The 27,927-nt window shown below is 33.3% G+C and overlaps 2 protein-coding genes across 2 annotated transcripts; one reads left to right on the top strand and one right to left on the bottom strand.

The window, feature by feature from the left end:
- The first annotated feature begins 16,707 nt into the window (after positions 1 to 16,707).
- On the top strand, positions 16,708 to 18,697 carry LOC120068131 (plasmodesmata-located protein 2-like). Its single transcript, XM_039019829.1, has 3 exons — positions 16,708 to 17,820; positions 18,138 to 18,251; positions 18,343 to 18,697. The coding sequence occupies exons 1-3, from the start codon at positions 17,028 to 17,030 to the stop codon at positions 18,348 to 18,350; spliced, it is 915 nt and encodes a 304-aa protein (XP_038875757.1). The 5' UTR covers positions 16,708 to 17,027; the 3' UTR covers positions 18,351 to 18,697.
- Positions 18,698 to 20,566: 1,869 nt separating this feature from the next.
- LOC120068132 (mitochondrial import receptor subunit TOM9-2-like) lies at positions 20,567 to 21,387 on the bottom strand. Its single transcript, XM_039019830.1, has one exon. It carries the CDS (start codon positions 21,224 to 21,226, stop codon positions 20,915 to 20,917), a length of 312 nt encoding a protein of 103 aa, XP_038875758.1. The 5' UTR covers positions 21,227 to 21,387; the 3' UTR covers positions 20,567 to 20,914.
- Positions 21,388 to 27,927: the final 6,540 nt, after the last annotated feature.

Below are 27,927 nucleotides of genomic sequence, written 5' to 3'. Positions count from 1 at the left end.
AAAATGCAATTTTTGCATCCATTTGGTGTATTTTTCAAATTTTGTAAAGCTGTTATTGTAATTAACATCCTTATAGATTTAATCCTCGTCACTGTAGAATAGGTATCAAAGAAATCTGGCCTTTCTTTTGGCAAAAGCCTTTAGCTACCAAACGAGTGTTGTACTTATCATTAGTGTTGTTAGCTTTTAGCTTTCTCTTAAAAATATGTTTACTCCAAATTGGTTTACTTCCAGGAGGTAAATCAACCAACACCCAAGTATTGTTTTGTAAAATGGACCCTAGCTCCCTATCGATAGCTTCTTTGCAATAAGGTGCATCAGGATATGATGCAGCTTCTTGAAAAGTCTGAAGTTCACCTTCTATTATATAACTTATAAAATCAGGTCCAAAAGAAGTAGCTTTCTTAGCTATTTTGCTTCTTCTAAGTTCAAACTATTCTGATCGTCTTGACCTTTCGAAGTGTTGAATTTGATGCCCTAAATCTCGTAGGGTCCTATAATTTGTAATTGTAATGTACAAACATCTTATTTATTTAATAAAATATATGATGTTTCATTTCAATTTTAGTTACATTAACCACAAACCAATAAACTAAGATCCAAGGTTATCTTATAACTTAAACATGTATGTAGAGACGTACGGGTGGATTATGTTTAAGTGATAACCTAAATGGTTTGTAGTAGATGGATAAGGTTGGATACCTTATCTTGGTGACACTACGAGTATGGCCCACTTTGTAGATGTTACAATTATTGTAAAGCGCTACAAATGATCTGATCCTGATAACTCATGTGGAGATATATGAGTGGGGATATTCTGTATAAAGGAGCTTGTATAAGATCGGACCACAAAATATTTAGTCTCGTTATATAACACCGTTCATAATAGAGACTTATATTTCACCAAGATGACCATAGGTAACATGACCTGAATCCTAAGTGAGTCATGAACTCCTACCTATGAAGGCGGTCCTTTGATTTGTATAGGTGAGAGTGAAAAGATCTTCGACTCAATAAGCCTACTCTGATTGAGGAGCTGGGAACATAGCTACACAAGAAAGAATTCACTCCTTTCCCAATATTGGGGTAAGTAGATAAATTTCTCCCCTTAAGGACCGATTCTAGGGCTTGGGCAATGTGGCGCCACACCCTTTCCTAGCTTGAGAGGGGTTCGATCATAGTTAGACTATGATTTATTGTTCATTAAAGGGATCAGTAGTACTTAAGGAGTTAGATGTAACTATAGGAGCAAAATGGTACTTTTGGCCTAACTGTACTTACGAGCAATTTGTGAACGGTCATCATACTGTTGACTGGTTATATCCAATGGACACAAAAATATATTTGTAGTGCGAAGAGTGCAGCTGTCGGTCTTTAGTGGAGTGTCCGACAGTTAACGAATGACGAATAATTTAATTAAAGGAGTTTAATTAATTATTCACGTACCATTGAAGCTTCTAGCTACAGGTTCATTAGGTCCCCTTGGTAGCTTAACGGAATTAAATGAGAATCAGTTTTTGGATTAATTTGAATTGATCAAATTAATTGAGGAAATTAATTATATATGATATAATTACTATAATGTAGTTGTTACATTATAATATAAAGTATACTTGAGAGGAAATGAATATTTGAATATGATTCAAATATTAATTAAATAATTAAATATAAATGTTATATTTGATATAACATATTAAAAGTCATTGGTAAGAGAGAATTGAAACTATAGGTTATATTGTATTTGATACAATATAGAAACTATAGGTTATATGTTATATTTGATATAACATATAGTTTAATATATATTGTATGATAAGGTAGTTATCATATATATATATATATAATATTTTATTAAATAAATTTAATTTAATTTATTAATTTATTTAGAAAAACTATTTTTTAGAGGGAGTTGTAATTCCCTCCCCTCCTTTTGCTCTCTCAGACGTGTGGTGGGAAAGTGATTCCCGATCTTCTACAGTGTGTGAAAACAGAGAAAGAGATCAGAAGAATTCTCTCTGGAGAACTATTTTGTAGTTTTTCCCTTCTCCCTCCTCTCAATCAAAACCTTCATTCTCATCCAAAATAGCTAGAGCCCACAAATTCCTAAGTTCTCATCCCAAAGAATACCAAGGTTTCCTTCGCGGTGGTGCCCAATTGAAGATTGAGAATTTTTCACAGTGAAGATTAGATCTTCAAAGGTTAGGGTTCTTGAACCTATTTTTTTTATTCTTCCACATTTTCATTATGAGCATGTAGTAATTTCTGTACTAAATGCATAAATTGTATGTTCTTCTTTTGTAAAATTATGCATTCTGTGAAAATTGGAAATTGGGACAATCTGCTTCCGCTCAAGGACCTTTAACCAGGTTCCTTCACGATGCGTTGGCCTCATTAATTCTTTTGGCACCAATAATTTTGTATTCTTCTTCCTTTAAAGGAAATATATCCTCAAATAATTCAGCTTCAATAGATTCCATTATGGTATTATTATTAAGATTATATATTTTTTATTTGATACTATGAATCTATAAGCAGTACTATGCATTGCATAGCCTATAAAGACACAATCAATTGTCTTAGGTCCAAGTTTGGTCCTTTTTGGTAGAAGAACTTGTACCTTTGCCAAACACCATCACACTTTCAACATTTTATCTGAGGGTAACTTTCCATTCCACACTTCGTAAGGTAGCTTACTGGCCTTCTTATATAGAATTCTATTTAATATAAAATTTGCTGTCAACAAAGCTTCCTTTCACAAATTATGAGGTAAACATGAATTATTTAACATGCAATTAACCATGTCCTTTAAAGTTCAGTTATTTCTTTCAGCTGCACCATTTTGTTGTGGTGTGTAAGCTGTTGTGATTTGATGGATTATACCATTAGCATCACATAATTCATTAAATAATGATGATTCATATTCACCACCTCTATCTAATCTAAGTACCTTTACTTTCTTCTCAAGTTGATTTTCAACTTTTGCCTTGTATGTTTTAGAAACATTAAAGGTTTCATGTAAACCCCTAAGCTTGTCTTACTAGTTAATTAAGTTTAAGTTCTCTTAATTATGTGTTTAAGACATGAATTAGTAATAATGGAAAATGATGCACTAAGTATGTTTAATGAAGATTACATTTGAAAGGCTAGGAGAGGAAAGATTTTCTAAGTGTTGCTTGTATATGTGACCAAATGGTGAACCTGGTCGACACATAGAAAGTGAAGAATAATAAAGGCAAGCCAGAGGAAGGGCAAGAAAATATGCTAAGTATAGAAGTTTAAGCTCTCGGGTAGAAAGGGATACAATGATGCCTAGTGGTAAGATGGAGAAATGGTTGTATGAGATAGGTGTTGAGAGCCATGGTGAGTTCAAAAAGGTAAACACATAGAGGATACGGCAGGGGAGAAGTTAAGTCAATGGCTAGATGGGTCGCGAGACATAAGGCGTATGTTGACTAAGGGTCAAGCCTGGGTGTCGTGCTTGCGAGGCGATGGCCAAGTGGTTGAAGCTTATGCAGCGGACAAGGACGCGCGTATAAGCTTGAAAGAACGTTGAAAACAGTAGTGGAGGCTTAGAAGTGTTGATAAGCAGCATGCGTTCATGTGTGGGTTTAAGCCGTGAAGGCATGACGCAAAGGCTGAGATACTTTGGCCGAGATAAGGGAATGCGTTGCAAACTTAGCCAATGCGATGGTTTAATCACCTAGGCATTGGTGAGGAGACGGAAAATTTTAGCTTAATCACTGAGCTTAGTGGGACAACTGTCGTGTTTAGATGCTCTAAACATATTTAGTGGGCTAGCTATCATGTTAATCATACATGATAACCATGCACTCCTAAGTATATAAGGGAGGTTGAAAGAAGAGTTCAGTTTGGTTGAACCAATTGTGTTAAAGGAGAAGAATTCAATTAACTTAAAAACTTCATTGAGGTTGAAAAGGGTTGAAGGTTCCGAGAGGAAATTCTCTGATTTTGGGTTAGAATTTGAAGAATTTTCTAAGGGTTCAAGAGCTTGTAGACTTGATTGAGCAAAGTGAGAAGATTGATGAAATCTGGGCTCGTTAGGAAGAATCGGGAGCTCAAAATTTGAGATAAGGAAGTTAAGATAATTATGAATAAGTTTTTAGAAGGAAATTTCTTGAATTAATGTCTGGAATTTAAGTTATTCATGCGAGAAAGTTGAAGTCTGAAAATTGGTGGTTGAATAAGTAGGCAGCTACTTACGAAGAATAAGCAGGCAGCTGGAAGCTCCAATTAAGGCGTTGGCGAGTGCATGAGCGTACATGCCTGTGGTGTGTGCAAGGGGAGAACACACATCCGCAAAGCAGAGTTTTGGCTAAAGTCAAAAAGAGATGTGTGAGCAAAAGCACGAGACATTAGCACGGTAAGCATGTCTTAAGGCATAAGCAAACGATTGTGGTCGTATGGCACCCATAAGCCAAGTGCAAAGAAAATTTGCCTAAGTATGGGATGCGATAGGAGGTGAAATGTGATGGTGGGTGCAATTGATGGTTAGTGCAATGGTTACCTTAAGTTCAATGTTAAGCTTTATTGTTTAAGTTAAACTCAAAAGGGAGTTGGTGCATTAACCCAAGTATTCCCTAATGTTACAGGACAAACGCATATAGGAGAAGCCTTTCATCTGAGATGGGAAGTAGCCAAAGACTGTGAGTGACAAGTTTTAATAGATGTTTTTCCAACGTGATTTTCATAAACAAATCTTAATGGATAAGCATTTCATATGTTTTATATCACGATTTTTCCAAAGCATGCCTGAAAAATGAATGTTGAATGCATAATCGATGTTCTCAAATGTTGAAGTTATTTATGAATTTAGCATGCGTTTTATAGTGATTCTATGCTATGTTGTACCACATGATGGAAGTTTTCTAAGGAAACTTTATGAGCATATTCCATGTTTTACAAGGCACTATGCATTACTATGAAATCATGAAGTTTAATCATTTTAAATGTATACTCTGTATATGTTCTATGCATTTATATGTCTAAGCCTTGTACAAACCCTACTCCAACGTTAGTACCGAAGGTATGGTAAGGTACCTAGATTCTAGTGATATTAGGGATATTTGACACCGAAGGTATGGCAAGGTGGTAAAGGTCCACTTCGGCTCTACGTGCATGTATGATGACATTGATGAGATTGAGTAAAAAGGCTCTCTCTTTCAACTAAGATTATTAGGGATTGATTAAGAGGGCTCTTGATAATTGGTAGAAATACAAGTTATTTATATCATCTTACTTAGAATATGTGGAAATAGGAAGGAAAAGTTGCGTCAAACATATTAAAATTGGCTTAGAAATGCAAAGATTGTAAAGTATCAGAAACACACCCGCTGGCCGCATTGCGATGGCAAAAAGGATGTCCAAATCTTTTTTTTTGTAGGTAACAGGTATCACCGCATGCGACGATTGCTCATGGACAAAAAGAGCAACGCATTCTCAAAGATTTCTGAAGTTGTACAACTTTTCTGATGTATGACCTGACAAATTGAACGTGGAGCAAAACGGACATTCCCACTAAGCCTCGACAGGAAAAAGTAGCTTTTCAGAGCGGGATCACTGATGTAAGAGGTGCTAAGGTCTATAAATAGCAACATCAACAGTCAGCACAAAAAAAAAGGAAACACACGGAAAAAGAGACGAAAAGAAGTTTTGTGCAAGGGACATTCTTCCCTCGAGAACTCTCCTGAGAAGGAAGTTCTCCACCTCATTCCTCCATCACGTCGATAAGCAAATAGCTCCGATCAGGATTTGTGCCAAGACATTGACACGCTGCTCTCAATTGTTCTTACTTTTCGTTCATCGATTGTTGTTTATTGTTCTTACTTTCCGTTCATCAATTGTTGTTCATTGTTCTTACTTTCTGTTCATCGATTGTTGTTCATTTCTTTTCTTTCATTCATATCTCTGTAACAAACGCTTTATCTTTACCAGTTAATATCATTATCATGTTCATGTTCATCTCTCTGTTCACCATAACGCATTCATCTTCCATTTATCTCACCCTGAGTAACTAAACCTCCAGGGTGTGAGGGAAGGATTGAGCGAGTAAGTCAATCCATGTTGAAGAAGTAAGCTAAGTTTATTTAACGCATGCTCAATGGCATCTTCACCTACGAGAGCAAAAGTGAAGACGCTAATCCACCTCTCGAAAGAAGGTTGATAGAATGTGTTAACTAAAGCAAGAAGTATTTCTAGAGATGGAAACAACCTTGCGTTCGAAAATGTTTGTCCCTGATCATCATAGAGATATGGTGACGCAGGCGATCACCGAGAGGTGTAAGCCAAGGGAAGATGGAACCTTAGTTACTTCCTCAACAGGATTGACAAACTTACGATATTCTTTTCGCTAAACCGTTCTCACTCTGATTCTATCCACAAGACTTGCCATCGCATTCTCTCACACACACTTTACACAACTTCAGATTTATTTACCTGTTTATTCATTTATCATCGCATTTTACTCTTTACCTGTTTATTCATTTATCATCACATTTTACTCTTTACCTGTTTATTCATTTATCANTTATCATCGCATTTTACTCTTTACCTGTTTATTCATTTATCATCACATTTTACTCTTTACCTGTTTATTCATTTATCATCGCATTTTACTCTTTAGCACCTCACAATCTTAATTTGATTACGGTCACATATATCACATCATTGTTGTATTAGTATTGCAAATCCTCGTGTTCGACCTCAGATCATTATGAGAAACTTGCGGTGGAATTATACTTGGTTTCATCGCAAGAAAACTTGTGACACGCATAAACTACATGAACGCATTGATTGGCATTCTACATTAAATTTTGTAGCATCGCATATATTATCTGGTGGCATAATTAAGACATTGTATATGCCACCGCACAACAGCTCTCCCGCATGATCAGACAGTGGAATAATGGAGTTTTTTTTAATGATGTTAATGAGTTTATTTTAGGGTTTCACAAAATGTATCTTATGATTTCAATTTCATTTTCAAAACCCTGATTATGGTTTTATAAATATTTTTCAACATATGTTTTTTATGATTTAAAGTATGATTTTTATTTAAGATAGTCACTCACTGGGCTTCCTAGCTCACACTTTTAAAATATTCTCCTCCCCATGTAGCGATCGATGTCCCAGAATTAGCTATTCTACTAGTCAGTCACATCCTAGATCACACAACCAGTGAAAGTTTAGGTGGCTCATTATGTTTTGTCTTTTAGTTTATGTTCATGTCAAGGGAAAGGAATCTGAGGAAAGTTTGTGATGTATATAAATCTGGTCTCCGAGCTGTTATATATTTGTTGATATTTCTGAGTAGCAGTAAACCATGTGTTGAGTTCTATAATATTATAAATTGTTAGTCGAGTTGAACAGGTGTCAGTTATACAGGTGTTCAGGAGTTGTGGGCAGTAGTTGTCATAAAAGGATTGGCAATTGCTGTCTTCACATCCCTTCTCGGATTAAGAGGGTAATCTGGGGAAGGGTGTGACATTTCATCTTTACTATGTAATAAACATACATAGCAATATTTACTATAATCATCAATGAATGTGATAAAGTATCTCTTATGACCTCGTGTGGGAGTACTTTTCATGTCACATGCATCATTGTGGATTAACTCAAGTAACTGATTACTTCTTTCCACAAATGAAAATGACTTTCTAGTAAACTTTGACTCAATACAAACTTTACATTTGTGTCTATTATCAATGTTAAAAATCAACAATAGTCCTAAGCTTACCATTCTATTTAAAGAACGATAATTGACATGTCCCAGTTTAGAATGCAATACATCATACAACTCAACAATATGAGCAGAAAAGTTGATATTATTATTATTATTATTATTATTTGGCATTTGTGCCAGTATATTCAATTTGAACATATGATCACTCAGATAGTCTTTCCCTACATATATACCCTTCTTTGTCAGAATAAATTTATCTGACTCAAATGCAAGTTTGAGCCCATTTTTATTAAGTAGAGTCCTGACCTAGATTCTTTCGAATCACATGCCACACATCATTGAGGGTAAGTATCTTTCCATAAGTCCATTTCAACAGAATCTTCTCTTTGCCTTCCACAGAGGCGGTTGAAGCATTTTTCATGTATAGCTTATCACTGTCATCTAGCTTCTCATATGTAATGAACAATGACTTGTTCTTACAAATGTGCTTAGTAGCACCAATAACAATCCACCAATCTTTGGTGTCTGAAGCCATATTTACCTCAGAAATGAGACAACCATATCGTCATTCTCCACGATGTTGGCCTAATTGTTGGAACTTTGTCCCTTCTTGTGTTTGCACATTGTAGCAGTATGACCACTCTTACCACAAACCAAGCCTCGAATGCATTTGCTAGCACCATTCCTTGACCTATGACTCGCATTTTTCTTCTTGAAATTCTACTTATTGGGTTTTTGTTTTACAGCTTTAGCAATGTGAGTCTTGGCTTCAACTTCTAGCGAAGTTTTATCTCATTTTCCATTATCCTCTTCTATACGGTGTTTTACTGCGAGGTTCTCCATGGATAACTCATTTTGCTTGTGTTTGAATAGCATTTGAAGTCCTTCCAAGAAGGAGGCAATTTCTCAATCATAACAGCAACTTGGAATGACTCACTAATGTCCAATCCTTCACTTTGCAAATCATTGATGAAATATTGCAATTCTTCCATCTGATTGACTACCAACTTGGTATCAATCATCTTATAATCTAAGAAATTTTCAATAATAATTTTCTTAGTACTAGCATCTTCCAGCTTATACTTCTTGTCTAATGCCTCCACAATAGTTTTAATGTATTGTAAGCATTGTAATAAATATTATATAAAGTGTCCTTAAGATCACCAAGTATATAATTATGGCACAGAAATTCTAAATGCATCCATGTTCGTTTTGCAGCTTCCATTTTAGGAGTTATAGTTCCTGATAGGGTAATTGGGCAATCTTCCTTCAAAATGTGAGCAAGATTCAATGTGGTGAGGTAAAAGATCATTTCCTATGGTCATCTCTTAAAGTTGTCTCCCTTGAACTTCTCTGGTTTTTCAGCATGAGGTTTGCAATGGGTGATCCCATCATGGCAGAAGTAGCGACATTGGTGAAGTTTGCAGTCATCAGTTCAGATATATTGACTGTCTTCATATTGTTAGGGGGAAATGGTATATATAGAAATGAATACACTAACAAACTGGTTATACCTCAATTACTAGAAACAATACACTCAATGTATAATATTTAAACTTAAATGAAAGCTAGATGGTGTGACAATGCTTAGATATGAAAATAAACAAAAATTTCAAAAAACTTCAAAACCTTTGGAGACTCAAACCGTAGCCAAAGCACGATTCTGATAGGCGTTGTCTTGAAGACAATCATTCGCTTTGCACGGGCTACAAGCAAACTACAGTGATCGTCTCAGCAGGATACAACGACTAACTCTGATAGAACTGCAACCTCGAACTACTCAGATCTAAAAGAACTTTTGGATACTTGCTCTCAACTCAACTTAAGAACAAAAGAAAGAAAGAAAGAAATGAGATAACTCTTCACTTTGGAATGAGGTTCTACAAATAAAGAACCAAGTTGCTATTTATAGGTTAGCAATTTAGTAACTCTCTACCATAGTACAAAATAAAATTAAATAAATACAAAAATTGAAATATTTGTCAATTTTAACTCAATTGAGTTGTTACTTGACAAAAATCAAATATAATTCATTCAAATTGAAGAAATTACAATTTTAACTTTCATACATGTTAAATTTGTAAATGAAACATCATTTTAATTGGAAGTTTCAATCCAATTTGAAAGTTTCTAAACAATGAATTTGATCTACACAACTAAATCCAATTTATGTTTTCAATATGTCCAACTGTTTCACTTTCTTTAACTATATATATATATATATATATATATATATATATATATATCCAAACATAATATACTTTGAATAAATTATAAAATATAATGTATAATAACAAAATGATAAGATTGAAAAAAAAAAAAAAGAAAACACACTATTATGGCTAAATTTTTATTAGAATTTTTTAAATGAACAATTTATTTAATTAGTTAAGTCTATGATAGTCAAATTTAGACTTCGATTTATGCAAAAACTGGTATTATCATAAATAGTTAGTTGTAGAAATTCTGACATTACTTTTTATTAAAATTAGAAATGGAATGAAATGTTAGAGATGTCCACGGAGCGAGGTGGGGTCGGGGATGTCATTCCCCATTCCCGTCTCCGCTCCTCATTTCATCCCCATCCTCGTGAAATTCCACAGGGATCGAGGCGGGGATTCCCGCGGGGAATTTTTTCACAGTTACCTATATTTTTTCTTTTTTTTTCTGTCAAAAGCCAATTAATTTAAATCACTAATGTCAGCAAATTTTAATTTTAATTAAATGATTAACTTTATCACTAAATTGTTTATTATGGTTAGTTTTATATGACAATTTGAATTTAAAGATAAATTATTCAAATTTTAGCCTAAAAAAACTAATTAATTTTTTTAGTTGAAAGAAATAAATATAAATCAAATTATTCACATATATAATCTAAATTTAAACATTCAATTTAAACATATTCATTATTTTTCCCAATAAATAATCAAATTTGAAATTTAAATATAATTTTTATATAATTAATAATAACATAACATTAAATAACTATACTAAATAAAAGCTAATCGGGGCAGGGATGAGGAACGGGGCAGGATCGGAGGCTCATCCCCGTCCCCGTTTAGCTCACGGGGAACTTTTTTTTCTCTCCACTCCCTCCCCATTTCTCGCCTAATCGAAGAATCCCTGCCCAGTTTGAGACAGAATCCGTCCCCATGAGAAAATTGGACATCTCTATAAAATGTCACCTACCTATGAAAGAGTCAATGATAAAAATGTTGCACTTTGGTGGCATTTTGCACTTCATTTCTTCAATCTTTCGTAGTCATTTGGATGTCATAAAACAAAGACATTAGAAACACACCACTTTAAATTTTCAAGTCCCTCTATGAAATCACTATCTTATTGTTAGATGAGATCTTGAAAGAAATTTAATTAGTTAAATTTGAACTTCATATTTTTATTAGTTTTAGTATAGTGAGTACATTCTCTGATATTTTATCATTTGATACTTTCTCTTGAAAAGTAAACTTTAATCCTTATTTCCTTAAACTTGTTATTCTTCTTGGATGATCGGTCTCTAACATTTCTGAGTTTGGAAGTTGCATGATCCTCAAATATTCAAGAGAGTTATATTCTTTAGAGTTGCAATCTTTTAGTCTACTTCAATCTTCAGGTCTCCAGATTATCAGATGTTTAGAGTTTTATAAGAGTTATATTCTTTAGAGCTACAATCATTGAAACTTCATATCTTCAGAGCTTGGAGTTATATTTTGTAGATCTTTAGATTTTCGACCTTTCGTTCTTACAATCCTCCCTCAAAATGAATGAGTAAGGTTCTCCATGGGCCTTACATGGACTTGAACCACTATGGACTTGAACTGGGTTGGACTTTAGACTCGAGTAACTTTAATTATTCGATCTAATCCAATTTATAATTTTAACGATGGGCTTGGGTATTTGTTGTGATGACAAAACTCACAATTAGCTTAAATTTTTTCATCAACGTTTATGTTTCCAATTCATTATCTTGTGAATTTTTTGTGCTTCTTTTTTCCTTTTTTTCCTTTTTGGGAAAAGTATCAATTTTTTTGGTTTTCATTGCAAAAATGATGGACAATTAGGTGGTGAGAACTTTTTATTACTAACTAAATTTGAGAGCGATGATGAAAATGGTTGAAGAGAGAAGTGATTATCTATTCCAAATTCGTATGCATGAATGTCAATCACAATTATTCATTCAAATCAAATACCACTGTCTATCTATTTACGAATCTTTCAACTTTTCCACAAAATAAAAGTGAAAGTTTCACTTCCATTGATTACCATAGCTCAATAATCTAACATATACTTCATTTTTCATCATCCAACAAAGCCATCTTAACCAACAATGACATTGAATCTAATTATTGAAATGAAGAAAAGAAAAACTTCGACGAACACAGAAAATTAAAAGAAAAAAAATATTGACGAGTGAAAACGGTTCAGTTCGATTCGGTTTGGTAGTCAAATCGAACCGAGTTTTTTAAAATGTGAAACTGAACTGAACCGAACCAAACCGCATATATACAGTTCGGTTCGGTTTCAAATTTGGTTTTGGCATTTTTTAAAAATTCATGTTATATTTTTTTTTTAAATTAAAAACGGTTCAGTTCGGTTCGGTTTTGTTCTTTAAATTAAAAGCGGTTCGGTTAAAATTCGGTTTTACTCTCTATATATATTTATATTAGTTAAAAACGGTCCGACTCGATTTCAAATTCGGTTTTCGAATGTAAAATCGAACCGAATCGAATTAATTCGGTTTTAAAATTTCTTCAAACTGGATCAAATCGCATTTTTCGATTGGATTCAGTTCGATTTTTAGAAACGAGCACAAGAATGAAATGAAGTGGAGATACAAGGGATGAACAAAGCATTATACATAGGAAATGGAATCTAATAAATGACACGATTTAATTATGAATTTAATGTAGGCGTTAAATAGATGAGAGAGATTCAAACATAATTAAGAAAAATTAATGGATTAAGGTTCAATCTTTTTTTAACACAAAATTAATTCTCATTTTAAAATGAGGTAGCCATATACTGAATAGTTAAAATGATTTGAAGTATTGTTTCTTTTCTGTTAACATTTAATTGTAATTAGAGATAGTAAGTATATGAATATTGAATAGAGAGCAACTTTTCATATTCTAACTTTTTAAAATTTATTTTTTGAGATAAATATGAGTAATTATAAATAATTTATTTTTATTAGTGGCATGTTTAGTAAATTTAAATTTTGATAGAGTGATAATCTAAAATAGTTTTTTTAACTTTTTAATATAGTATAGATTATAGATTAGTTAGTGAATGAGTGGGAGTTGAATAGCCACTAGAAATTAAAATATTTAACTAAGATTAAGGTCTATTCAAAATGGAAGTTAATACCATGCGACAAGTTTAGTGGTAAGAGTTGAAAATTTTCCAATTTTATTTTAGAGGTTGTTTTAAAAAATAAATAATCAAATTATACTAGAGCTTATGTTGTATCATTTGATTCGAGTACTTTTATATTATACTATGTTAATACATACATCTTACTGAGTGTTTGATTGTCATGTACTAATAATTTTAAAATAAAAATTTAATGAATGGTAAAATATGATCGATCTTTAATTCTAAAGCTCCGTTTAATAGTTATTTGATTTTTTTATTTTTTAAAAAAAATTAAGCATATAGATACTACTTTCATCTCGAAATTTCTTCTTTTGTTATCTACTTTTTACTAAATATTTAAGAAATCAAGCCAAAATTTGAAACTAAAAAAGTAGCTTTTAAATACTTATTTTTGTTTCTAAAATTTGGTTAAGAATTTAATGATTATACCTAAGAAAGATATAAATCCTCATAAGAAATGACAAAGAAATATGCTTAATTTTCAAAAACATAAAAACAAAAAACAAAATAGTTACCAAACGAGATCTAAACTATTACTAGTTTTGAGTTTTAATTAATGCGACTTTCAAAATTTATAAAATAGATTCATCTTTCCCTTTAGAATAATTGTTTTAAATGGTAAAACAACTAAAACTATTTTCAAATATAACAACATGTCATTATCTATAAGTAATATATCGTAATAAATCGTGATAAACATCTATCAGTATCAGCGATAGATGTCTCTCACGGTCTTTTATTGATAGATAGTACAATTTTGTTATATTTATAAATAAATTGACTCATTTTTCTTTATTTTTATTTGAAAATGACTTTCCCTTTATTTTTTTTTAGAAATGATAAAAAGGAAAATTACGGAAAATGAGAGCCATTATATGGTATTGTCTCATGGTACACAAAATGTCCGAAGAAAACGAATCTTTAGTATTTTGATGGGCCAAGTGGGCCCACTTAAATCTGGGCTTACTTTTGGGCTGGATCTGAGCTGGCACTTCCAACCTTTTCTACCGATGGAATAAAAGTGTAAAAGTAGTTTTTTGTCCATGTTTTTCAATTACTTAAATCACAAAATTGATTTCTCTAGCTTTGAAAAATTTTAGAATTTGATCTTTATGGTTTTAGTGTTAAAATTTTAGTTTTTATAATTTGGTAAAATTTTATAAATAGTCTAATACACACTAAATTTTAATTTTCTTCAAAATACAGAGATCAAATTTATAGAAATTTTAACAAATCATATGGATTAAATTCCAACCTTTCGATTTGTTTAAATAATTATTATTTGATGTCTTATAAAAACAAGTCCAATACCAATATGAGCATAGCCCAATTCGCATAATGCTTATACTATCAACCTTAAGATCGAGGTTCAATTCTGCCAAAATGAATATAGTTTAATTGACGTAGTGCTTATACTATCAATTTTGAGGCTAGAGATTTGATTTCATCACCCTACACATTAATCTAATACCTTTCGAAAAAAAACCCTAAACCAAATCGTTGTTTCTTTTATTGAATTATCATTCACAAGTAAAACATATAATTTTGATTGAATGAGTAATTTATTTATCATGTATTGTTATTTGTCTTCTTTAATCATGCGATGTCAGCCATTGTTTTGTTAGCAGCTTTGACAACACGTGTTAACACACAAATACAAATTTTATGTCAAAATGAAAAATTTTAGACTAAATGTTTGCACATGACCTAATTTTATATAGTTGAATGGAATAGATATCAATTTTTTTTTGTACAACTTCATGGGACAATGAATCGAATCTTTTACTTCTAGAATGGTGGGTCATGTCAGTTAAATTCATTTTGACTTTTGTTTAAACTTATGTTTTATTGATAATAATTAAGACAGTCATCTTTATTTACATGCATAACAATTTATACATAGTTTAATAGATAGAAAAATTAAATACCATCTCAAAAGTCAACGGTTTGATATTCCACTCTATAATTCTTGAACCAATAAAAGGAGAACTTCATCTATATACAAAGAAAACTCGGTTTTGATAAGAAAAAAATGAAAATTTCCAAAACATTCTGATCCTCATGTTTAAAGAAAATAATCCATGATAGTTACAAGTAGCCAATGATCTTCAACACACATGCAAAACAATATAATATCATTTTAGGTTTTATATACATTATGATACAACAAACAAACCCAATGAATCTTTGGTCGCCAGAATTAAGAACTCAATTAATCACATGGAATTTGGCATAACATAGTACAAGTGTAACAAACAATACTTAAAATAATGGAAGTATAACTATTTAGGATTTGGACAATTTGAAACAACAATTTTTTTTCTCTTTCTTTAGTGGAAGTTTGGAATCAGTGTAATGTTAAGTTCTTCGGTGAAAAAAAAAAGTTGAACCACGGCTAATTATAGTGGACTTTTAATGTGACCAAGGGTGACCGATGGACGGTTCTTTGAAGGTTAATTTAGAAGCCTCTCTCATATATCCTCAGACATTGTAAGATTTTGCGTGCTAGTAAAAACTTCAAACAATGAAGCTATATTGGAAGTAAAATATTCAAAGATTGTCTAATTAGGTGAAACTTACTGAAATAGTTACTTTTTTGGTCGAAATTGTGACAACTTTCGAGATAGATTTTTACTCTCAATAGGCCGAAACAAACTCATTGATTCTTTGAAAACTTTTAAAGAGGAAGACTAACTTAACAACAAACTCCAACTAATTCTTGATGAAATTCAAGCTTATCATCAACAACTTATATATGGTTTTCTTTATGCTCCTCAAAGTTGCAAAATGGTTGCACATAACTTAATCAATCATGCGAGAACGAGGAGTACCGTTGACATTTGAATTGAAAAATACATATGGTAAGTGTTTGAAACTGTTTCAAGACATTTTTGCTCCCTTTAATTGTGTAGATTCCATTTTGTAAACATTTAGTTTCTCATTTTTTTTAAAATTAAGTCTACTTCATCCCGAGTTGAAAACTAAAAAGTAGTTTTCATATTTTTTTTTTTGTTTTAAATATTGATAAAATGTAGATAACAAAAAACAGAATTTAGAGATAAAATGAAGGTTTAGGGGACGTTTGGGACAATGAGTTAGTTATTATAGAATTTTAATTTGAAAAGGAAATAGTAAACACTGTAGTAAATAATAAAAAAAAATGATGAATATAAAATAGTAAAAATTGTAGTAAATAGAAAATACCGTAGCAAATGGAGATTTTGAAATAGTGTTGACTATAGCTAATGAGAGATTTTGAAATAGTTTTACTATAACAAGAGGTGTCTATCATATTTTGATAATAACTCTTGTCCCAAAGGCTCCCTTGTATGTTTAATTTTCAAAGATTAAAAAAAAATGATTATAACTGATGAGAAATCTTTTTTCTTTGAAGGAGAAAAGAACTAAGGACATGGATGTGGACTAGTAAAAGTGTAGTCAAACTAAGGAAGCAAACACTCTGTCTTTCCACAATTAGATTCCCTTTGCCATTTATTACCATCCAAAACCACACCTCTCGCTCAATCAAACACCCAAAATTCTGTATTTTCAATTCAACATTTTGTTCTCATTCTCCATGGAGACCTTAAAAACTTCATTATTTTAATACTCATTGGTTTCACTGTTTCACTATCTCAATAAAAATGCATTTCCCCTCACTTTTTTCCTTTCCCCCCAAGTTTCAGTTTCTCAGTGCTCTCTCCCTTTCTCTCTCTGAGGTGGGGACTGAAGGAGGAAAAAAGATTCCCCTCTCTCCATCTCCACATTTTACAGAGAGGTAAGCTTTGAAATGAACTAACCCTCCATTTTCATAAGAAACCAAAGCCGTAAACTACTGCATTTCCACTTTTCATCCGATTAAACCAAAACCCATCTCTCAAATCCCACACGATCCTCCAATGAAATCAAAATCTCTCCATGATTTGAAGCATTAAAGGCCAAACTCCAGATGGGTTTTCACTCCAGACCCTTCTTGTTCTTCTACTTCTTCTTCCTCCTCCTGTTTATTGTTTATCTTGCTAGTCAGGTTGAATCTGGTTCTGATTACACCACATTAGTCTACAAGGGCTGCGCCAAACAAGGATTCTCAGATCCAAATGGCGTTTACTCACAAGCCTTGGCTGCTTTGTTTGGCTCTTTAGTTTCACAATCTGCCAAAGGCTCAAAGTTCTTCAAAACCACCTCCGGCACCGCCCAAACCGCCATCACCGGCCTTTTCCAATGCCGAGGGGATCTCAGCAACTCCGATTGCTATAACTGTGTAAGTAAGCTGCCGGAATTGGCCGATAGTCTGTGCGGCAGAACTATTGCCGCTAGAGTTCAACTCTCAGGCTGCTATTTGTTGTATGAGTTTCCTGGGTTTGTTCAGATTTCAGGGTTTGAAATGCTGTATAAAGCTTGTGGGGCTACGAACATTGCTGGAAGTGGGTTTGAAGAGAGGAGGGACACGGGTTTGTCTGTGTTGGAGAATGGAGTGGTGAGTGGCCATGGATTTTACACTACTAACTATCAATCTCTGTATGTGTTGGCACAATGTGAGGGAGATTTAGGGGATTCAGATTGTGGTGAGTGTGTGAAGCATGCTGTGCAGAAAGCTCAAGTTGAATGTGGAAGCTCAATTTCAGGGCAAGTTTATTTGCATAAGTGCTTTATCAGCTACAGTTATTACCCAAATGGGGTTCCAAAGAGATCTTCCTCTCCTTCATCTTCTTCATCATCATCATATTCTTCACCACCATCAGGTAAAACCCAGAAACTTCCATGATAGAGACTAAATAAATTTATGCTACATATTCTTATCCACTGATTTTATAAACTCATGGTTTGAAATGAATCATCATTTTGAAATTACACATCTACTTCTATAAATCTCAAAGGCAAACACGTGTGACAGAGACTAAATAAATTTATGCTACAAGAGTTAACATTCCCTGAAGGAGCTTATCTTCATTACTGATAAAAGAGGATATATGTTTCCTTCTCTTTTGAATCTCAACTAAACTTGTGTCGTTGATTTTTAGCCACTGTGTTAATATGAAAGGTTTACATTTGCTGTTAGGGATGGGGCAAAACACAGGGAAGACAGTGGCTGTGATATTAGGAGGGGCAGCAGGAGTGGGATTTCTGGTCATTTGCTTGCTTTTCATTAGAAATTTGAAGAAGAAACATGATGGTATGCATCAAGACATGAGCTTGATTCAACTTTCCCCCATTTTTGTTTTGAAAACTTACACTGATTAATTGACATTATCTTCTATCTGCAGATTATTGATACAGAGGAAAGAGTGAATGTTGTTCTATTGAGGTAAAGAAAAAAAATCAAATTGCTTTCATCTTTTTTTACTTTGTTTTATAAAAAGGATGGTTTCTGGTGGGGTCTGGGATTTTTTTGAGTTGAGAAAGACTGTTCTTACCACTGGGGTCAAGACATTTTTTGTGAGAGGAAGAGAAGGGAAGGTATTCTTCACAAAAGTGAAAGATACAAAATAGAAAAAGGAAAAAGGAAAAATCAAAACTGAAGGAGAAGAGAAGAAGAATGTGGGGATGATTGTTTTTTTTGTTTTTAATTATAAAAATATATTTATGGTTTTCTTTTAAGCCATGTGGGTGTTTATCTCTTTTCTCTAATCTCCAGACTCTGGTTTCTCCTCATAACCCAGATGTTTATATGCTTTTTTAAAAAGCTGCAATCTTGAAAACTTCAAAATCCCACCATTTTACCATAATTCTTTAGGTTGTATTAATTAGTAATTTTTTTTACTGCTATTTTAATCTTTTTTTTTTTTTTTTGGGGAACTTTCAAATATTTCATTCTTGGATCATATGGTTTCAGTCAAATTAACAACAGCTATCTGTTTTAAAGATTATTTTCAAATAAAGTGAATTCTAAATTTGACCAATAAAATTGTTCTAAAACTTAGAGAAGTTTCTCTCTTTAAGGTTTTAAAAAAAGCTTGCCTCTTCGCAAGCCAAGAAAAAACATGCGATATGTTGAGATGTTATGGTTAAAAAAAGATAATTATTGATAAAAATTAAACAGATCGATCACAATATCAAGCTTTTAACCGATATATCAATATGTGTTGAGGATCTAGAGGTTTGTGTTTTGAATCCTCTTACTCTACCCCATTTACCAAAAGAACTGGCACAATAAAGTCATCAAGATCTATTTGCAATAATTTTTTTAACTACATAAAAAAGTGTTCTAAGTGAAAATAAATGTTCTAATCACTTGTAGAGTCATTTCAAACAAGACCTTAAAAAGGCTAATCGATGTACGATACTATTATAGAAACCCCAGGAGATGCTATTTAAATTCTTATGCGGTCTTTTCTATTATATTAAATAAACAAGGCAAATATTTTTCTTAAAAAAGATAGAACATTGAGGATCTCTCCTGTTTGGTCCTATAACATGTATAAGCTTTAATTGATTCGGTAACTTCATAATTCATTGGATGTTCCTCAATACTACAAATATTCTGCTAGAAGCACTATTCTAAAAGACATTTTCAAATGCACTCAAAAAATCAAAATTGAAACTAAAAGAAAAATCTTGTAATAAACTCGTGGAGAAATCAGAGATATACTTAGAAAAAACCCCATTGGAAAAAGAAACAAATATCTTCAAAAGCATTGAACACATGAAGCCAAATAAAATCCAATCCAATCCAGAATGCAGCCACCTCAAAAGCGCATACCTTAAACTCGAAGGCTCACTGGACTTGACCAGATTTCTCCATTTCTACACAATCTTCAAAACAGAGGCAATAGAGGGATGCAGATAAACTAGTTTTACGACAATAAAAGGAGACTATAAATTGCATATGGTAGGAATAAAGGGAAACAGCTCAACAACATAATTCTGCCAGAACAAAATGGTTTCTGTTCCTGTTCAGTCAGTGAGCATTTATGGATTGTCAGAGTTGAACAAAACAAATATGGTCCCATCACATGTTCAGACCAATTCAGAGATGCCATAATTTCAGAAAGTCAATGTTGTTTGAAATTGGGTTTCAATTTACAGAAGTTTCCAGAAAAAACCACAAAATTATGAACTTAGTAGCCTCCAACAGTCCAACAGTGAAAACTGATAAGCATATTAAGCAATGGAAGTGGCAATCAGAGACTAAGAATGAAAGAAACAAATAGGAAAGATTGGTTGTAGAGCTAGAGCACCCAGAAAGGAGATAAATCAAAAGGATGTTCTGGTAAGTGTTAACTCCGAATTCAATCAGGCAAATGAACATTATTTTCTAACCCGTGACACAATCAATCGTTAAGGTTGTAACATTAACCGAGAAATCAGCATATAGATAATTGACCTCATAAATGCAGTTCATTACAAAAGGCAAAGTATAGCTTTAAATATCAAACGATTAGGCATATGAAATTAAGAGCATAAAAACATTATAAAACACCACGATGGCCAATCTATTTGTAGCTCATGAAACACTATTAACGAAGCAAAAAAATCAATTCGTAGTGCTTGAATTTTTTTTCATTTTTTTTTTTTAATTTCTACTGATTTCTGGGGGTTCAAACGATTTCTCACAAAAAAGGAAACAAACATAAAATAAGTTTACAACATCAATAAAGAGTCTTATGCTAAGAAGAAAATTTAAATTGACTCTGAATTCAATTCATATAATATCGCAACATAACTCTTAACTCTTTAAAGCCTCAGTCTCTAACCGGCAGTCACAAACAAAGGAAACAGAGGTACGACATTGTACCCCATCGACATTCCAAAATCAAATTCCATCTAAAGCCCATAAAAACCCTAAACAGCAACATCATCGAGTAGCCTTAACCTGAAGCCATAATCAAGGAAAAATCATTTAGAAGCGGCGGTGGCCGGAGTACCAAGTAAACTCGCCTGCTGCATCTCGAGCTCATTGAACTGCTGTTCGCGATCCATCTCAATAATTAGTGGCACCACCAAGATGAGAAAAGTCGTCCCAGCAATCCAAGCAGCTTTGCCGGTGCTACGGAGGAGTTTTTGAGTAACGAAGGCAGCGTCGGAAGCTGTGCTCTTCGCCCGTCGGACGATTTGGGAATCGGAAACGGAACGGGAAACCCTAGACAGGACGCCTAAATTGTCATCGCCATTGGTGATAGAAGGTCGCTTATTACCCCGAGACGCCATGAAAAGGATACAGAAGAGGAATTTGAAGCAGTGAAAGGAAGAATCAAAGTGATCTAATGGATACTGATCGCTTTCTCAAACAGAGAGAGCCGAAAAATTGTAAAGGAAAGTTTTTTAGAAAATGAAATTAGGGTTTTGAATGTCTGAAAATTTGGGGGAAATCTCTAAGTTTTGGGTCATTTGGATCTTGAAGTCAAGAACATCCCGATAGGTAGTATAAAAGAAGCCCAATTTCAAGGCCCACTATACTATTTATTATTATTATTGTTATTATTATTTAATATTAGGTTTAAATACTATTTCGATCCCTTAACTTATGATTTTTATTCATTTTGGTCCCGTACTTTTAAAATATCCATTTTAATCCCTACACATTTAACTTTGGTTCATTTTGATTCCTATACTTTTAAGTTCATTTTGGTCCTTAAACTTTGAAAAAGTTATCATTTTAATTATTTAAAAATAAAAATTAAAGACCAAAATTATACATTTTAAAAACACAAAAATCAGAATAAACTAAACTTGAAAGTATAAGGACTAAAATGAATATTCTGAAAATATAGGGACTAAAATGAATAAAAGTTGAAAATATAAAGACCAAAATAAATTTTTTACAAGTAGAAAGATTAAAATCAACCAAAAATTAGAGTAAAGCGACCCAAACAGTATTAGCATAACTTAATTAATTGTGCAAAGTTGAAATTAAACTCATCAACAATATAATGAATTTCTTCATACTAATCTTAAAATTAATGATTTATAATTTAAAATAGAATAATAAGTCGTCATAAATTATTTATATATTCTTTATGGAATAGCTTGATGAGATGACGTCTCATGATTTAGTTTCAAACAATTTCAAGATAAGATTAGCCAAGTTTTTTCACATGATTAATACAATTGCCAACTTCTAAAAATTAGTAATTTGAAATTGTAAACGTAAAAACTACTTGACTGTTTTATTATTATTATTATATATATATTTTAAAAAAAGTAGAATGAAACTTAATTAATGTAAGTTTCATTGTCAACATGAACATAATTTAACTTACAAATCTTGAGATTGGAGATTTGCTCATCCACCCTACCTATTGTATATATTTTTTTTAACTAATTAGTAAATTATAATTTTGATTTAAATGTTAAATATTTGAATCCTTACATCCACATTGTCGAACTCCAACAACTTTTTGTTTTTTTGAGTGGACAATATACACAGTTGTTTAAAATTTAGAGATGGGCATGAAATTAATTTGAAATTTCAAATAGAAAAAATAAATAAACTTATTAGATTAAAAACTAAATTGTTATGTAATACTATTGAAATCAACTTTACAAGTGTGTTATAACTATTCTTTGTAAAGTCCTATATAAGTACAATTTAGCTAACTGATTGAAAGTACTGTAAATGAAAAAGAATAAAATCCTAATCTACTTATCTGTATTCTTCAAGAAACTCTACTAGATTGAATGAATCTCAGTTCCTCCGTGTATGTAGGCTCTTTTATGGCCGAACCAAGATTGGTGTCTTTCTTCTTCCTCTTCTCTTTACTCTTCATGCACAACAATTTGATCTTCTCCTTTGTCAGATCTCTCTAAGAAAATCAACAGCATCTTACTATTGTTCTTCCCTCTCCCTTGAGCTCTCTGCAATAGAAAGAATGAAAAAGTGAGATAATCATTCGCCTTTAGACAAGTGGGTGCTGTAGTCTAATCTTGGCCATCAACGTGTAGGGTCAAAAAGTGCTTTCACACGGATTGTGCTTTCAGCACATAGTTTTAATTCAGCTTGTAATATTAGCTGGTTTTTTCAAAGCAGATTGGTTTTCTTTAGTTTGGGCCTCGGGTGTTTCATGACATTTCGTGTTAAAAATAGCCCAACAAAGTGGTATCAGAGCCTGCAAGAAACATTCAAGATCAGTCAAGAATTAAAGAAAGAAGATCTTGGAGCATTCAGAATTTTAAAGAAAACACAAGATGGTAGTAGCAAGATATAACATTGAGAAATTTGATGGGAAAGGAAACTTTGGCTTGTGGAAAGCCAAGATCATGGTTGTTTTGGGGCAACAAAGGACATACAAAGCCCTTGAAGACCGAACCAAATTATCTACCACTGCAACAGAAAAAGAAAGGGAGAATATGTAGCTAATTGCTCATGGAACGTTTGTCCTAAACCTATCAGACAGTGTACTCAAGCAGGTCATTAATCAAGAAACAACCTTTAAGATGTGGACGAAGTTGAATGAGTTGTATGAAACAAAAAATTTGTCAAACAAACTTTTTTTTAGAGAGAGATTTTTTTACTTTCAAGATGAGCTCTTCAAAAACTTAGACAGAAAACCTTGATAATTTTAAAGAATTACACAGAGTTCAAGAATCAAGGTGAAGATATTGAGGCTGATAATGAAGTCTTTGTGCTTCTAAATTCACTTCTAGACTCTTACAAAGATGTCAAGACAACCCTAAAATATGGAAGAGACTTGGTTACTACTGACATAATCATTTCAGCACTCAAGATCAGAGAAATGAAGCTATTAACCAACAAGGAAGAGAAACCTAGTGCTGAAGGTCTATTTGTGAAAGGGCAAAACAATAATAATAAAAAAAAAGGGCAACATAATTCCACATAAGAAGGCAAAGAAAAATCCAAGATTATATGCAAATATTGCAAAAAGTTTGAGCATCTAATCAAGGATTGCAGAACCTGAAATGGAAAAATGAACAGAAAAACAAACAAACAACAATAGAAAAGTCAGTCAAACCAGTAAGGAGAAGCTTCAATAGGGGAAGTCTTTTTTTTTTCTATTTAGATGCCCTAGCTACATCAAATTAAAGGGCTGATGATGTTGGATGAACTAAGAACCTAGATAGGGTTCTAGATTCAAGGTGTTCTTTTCATATGACACCTCACAAGGATTGGTTCAACACATACAAAGATATAGATAGAGGTTCAATATACATGGGTAACAATAACTCATGTCCAGTAGTTAGAATAAGCTCAGTCTCACTCAAGCTAGAAGATGGGACAGTCAAATACTTAGAAATGTCAGATATGTGCCTAAGTTGAAGAGAAATTTGATTTCACTAGGCATGCTAGACTCAATTAATTGTGAGTACAAAGGGAAGGAAGGCTACTATGATGTATTGAAATTGGTAAGCCTATCCTCAAAGGGATCAAAATAAATGGGGTCTATGTTATTCAAGGTGTTCAGAAAATGCACTCAGCCCATAGTTGTGACTACCAAGGAGCCTACTGAGGGAGATCTTTGGCACAAAAGACTTTCACATATCAGTGTCAAAGGCTTTCAAGATCTTGCTAACCAAGAAATTCTACCTAAAGGAATTCATCAGAGCCTATCTTTCTACGAGCATTGTGTGATAGGCAAGGCTACTAGGTAAAGCTTTGTTAAGGCCCAACATATAACTAAGGCCATCATTGATTATGTGCATTCAGACCTTTGGGGCACTTCACCTTTCCAATCCTTAAGTGGTGTCAGGTATTTTCTAACCTTTGTTGATGATTACTCTAGAAAATGCTGGATATTATTCCTAAAAACTAAAGATATAGTGTTTAAAAAATTCAAAGAATGGAAGACTATGGTTGAAAAACAGACTAACTGTCAAATAAAGTGCCTAAGGACTGATAATGGACTTGAGTTCTATGTAGAAGAGTTTAATGTTTTCTGTAGACAGCAAGCGATTGTTAAACACAAGACTGTGAGGTACATACCTCAGCAAAATGGGATGACAGAGAGACTAAACAAAACAATTATAGAAAGAGTAAGGAGTATCTTATCAGATGCTATCCTACCAGAGAAGTTTTAGGTTGAAGCAGCCTCCTATACAGTCTATACTCTCAACAGATGCCCTCATGCCTCACTTGACTTACTCGCTCCAGAAGAAAGATCCATCTAACCTAAATAACCTAAGGGTGTTTGGGTGCACAGGGTTTGTGCATCTGAACAAAGGGAAATTAGCTGCCCGTGTAGTAAAATATATGTTTTTGGGGTTCATTGAAGGAGTGAAAGGCTTTAGATTGTGGCATCCTATTGAGAAGAAGTGTGTAACAAGCAGAGATGTCATTTTTAAAGAGACAAAAATGTTTATGCAAAGACCTAGCTCAAATGATTCAACACCACAAGAGAGGACAAAGACAATTGAGGTGGAGCACTCCTTATTGCCTACAACAGATCCCTCAAGCTCAGATACGAACGACAGCGCACGAACTAGCACGATCAGGGACGACACCACCACTCGAAGCCCTTGGTATTCTTGGAGTGAGAATCCAAAGAGTGGAGTTTGATGGAATTGGTAGAGGGAGGAGGAAAGGACGATTGTGTAGAATGGCAAGCAAATGGAAGATAGTAGGTGACTATCGTATAGTCGAGTGCTTGTCGCTTAGAGAAAGGTACATGATCGTGTAGGTTTTACTAAGAGATCGTCTAATAATTAGTAAGCGATTGTTTAGGAAAGCTCGGGCACTAAGCTAACGTTTAGAGAAGGTGAACGATTGTTTAGAAATCGCGTGTGATCGTTTAGTGTGCGAGTGTGCGATCGTTTAGGCGATGGACACTATCGTATAGGCTCTTAATTAACCGATCGTGAAGTTTCCACACCTTGAGCAATGTTTTCGAACTCTTTGAAAAAATGAAACCAATTTTCATTTTATTCTTCAGTTACAATAAAGGAAATCAATCTTCCCACTTTTGCATGATTTAGGAGAAATTCTCGGTCAATTATCTCATTACCGCCTATTTAAATAAATAATGAATATAATCATATTATATTTCTAACCTATAGTTTGATATCGCATATCTACTATAGTAATTTCTCCTCTATTTGATATAAATCATATTTATATCTAATTTTCTCCAAAATAATGTATCTTTTACATTTAGTCAATTATATCATATATAATTAACCAGTTCAATTATATCATATATAATCGAACTTTCTCTTGTCAATTTGAACATTTCAACCGGCCCAAAAAATGATTCTCAACTTTATCCAAGCTACCAAGGGGACCTTATGGACCTGTGGCTCGAAGCTCTAACAGTACGTGAATAGTTGACTAAACTCTTTAGCTACGAGATCTACCATCCGTTCTGCTAAGTATTCCACTAAAGACCAACAACTGAACTCTTCTTACCACAGATATATTTTTGTGTCCATCGGATATAACCAATCATGAGTACGATGACCCTTCACAGATGTTCGTAAGTACAGCTGGGCCAATTGCCGTTTTGCTCCTGTAGTTACATCTCACTCCTTAAGTACCACTGATTTCTCTAATGAACAATACAACATAGTCTATGTGTGAACACCTCTCAGGCCAAGAGAATGTGTGTGGCACCACATTGTTCAAGCCCTAGAATCAGCCCTTAAGGGAGTTATCTATCTATTTGCCCCTACTTTGGGAAATGAGTGAATTTCATCTTGTATACCTGAGTTCCCAGCTCCTAAATTAGACGAATCCCCAAAATGGTAGGTTTGAGTCGATAACCTGGCCACTCGCACCCATACAAATCAAAGGACTGTCCTCAATGACAGAAGTTCCCAACTTACTCAGGATTGAGGTCATGTTACCTATAGTCATCCTAGTGAAGTGAAGTCTCTATCATGAACGGTGTTATATAATGAGATGTTAACACTTCGTGCTCAGGTCTTATACAAACTTTTTGTATAGGATGCGCCCGCTCGCATGTCTCCAACACGAATGATCAGGATCAAATCATCTATGACAAGTCACAACACTTGTGACCATTCCACAAAGCAAGTCACATCCATAGCGTTATTAGAATAAGGTTTCCCTCCTATATCCATATACTACAGACCATTTTAATTATCACTCAAGACATGATCCACTTATATGTCACCACATACATGCTTGAGTCACATACAGATAACCAGGGATTTTAGTTTATTGGTTTGTGGTAAAACAAATAAAATAAGTAACCGAGCAAAATACAAGATTTGAAGTAAATATCATATATTAACAACACAAGTGATCATACAAACTTTTTACAAACTACAGGACACGAGACTTTAGGGCATCAACCCCAACAATATATATTTATATATATAAAATAAGTTAGTTATTATATATTTATTAATAAAATAAAATTTATTAATTTAATTTTAAATTTCAAAATTAAAGGGAGGGAGTTACAACTCCCTCTCCTTCCCTTAATTTTCTCTTATCAGACGTGGGAGTGGAGGTGGTTTTATTTTTTGGGTGATCTTCATCTTCTTCACAAGAGACCTGAGTTTTTTCTCTTCAGAAAAACATACAGAAGACTCCCTACAACAAAACATTTTTTCTCTCTCAAACTCTCTTCCTCTTCCAAAATCTCAGAGCTCACACACTCTTGAGAAATTCTCATCCCAAAAGAGAATATGAAGGTCTGACTTGTGGTGGTGGCCATTTTGGATTGTGGCTGTTTGAGGAGGAATTTCGTGAAGAAATTGGTTTCTTTAAGGGTACATATTTTTTCCAACCCTTTCTCTCTCTTTTTCAAAGATACATGTTGTAAAATCTTCATTAATGCATAATTGTATGTTCTATAAAATTTGTATTCTACAAAAATAAAAATTGGGCCGATCCCCGCTTCTATTATGGAACTTCACAGTTCCTTCATAAAAATGTATGTAGAGACATACAGGTGGATCATTATTAAGTGATTACCTAAATGGTCTATAGT

This window comes from Benincasa hispida, chromosome 12 (genome assembly GCF_009727055.1).
Source record: "Benincasa hispida cultivar B227 chromosome 12, ASM972705v1, whole genome shotgun sequence".
In the NCBI taxonomy this organism is placed as follows: domain Eukaryota; kingdom Viridiplantae; phylum Streptophyta; class Magnoliopsida; order Cucurbitales; family Cucurbitaceae; genus Benincasa; species Benincasa hispida.
Note: the sequence above shows the minus strand (reverse complement) of the source record. Positions and strands in the feature narration are given on the sequence as shown.

Excerpts from the sequence above, each read along its gene's own strand:
- LOC120068131 (XM_039019829.1), top strand. The coding sequence starts at position 17,028 with ATGGGTTTTCACTCCAGACCCTTCTTGTTCTTCTACTTCTTCTTCCTC. Across the intron at positions 17,821-18,137 it reads ATATTCTTCACCACCATCAG|GGATGGGGCAAAACACAGGG; the intron begins GTAAAACCCAGA and ends ATTTGCTGTTAG.
- LOC120068132 (XM_039019830.1), bottom strand. The coding sequence starts at position 21,226 with ATGGCGTCTCGGGGTAATAAGCGACCTTCTATCACCAATGGCGATGAC.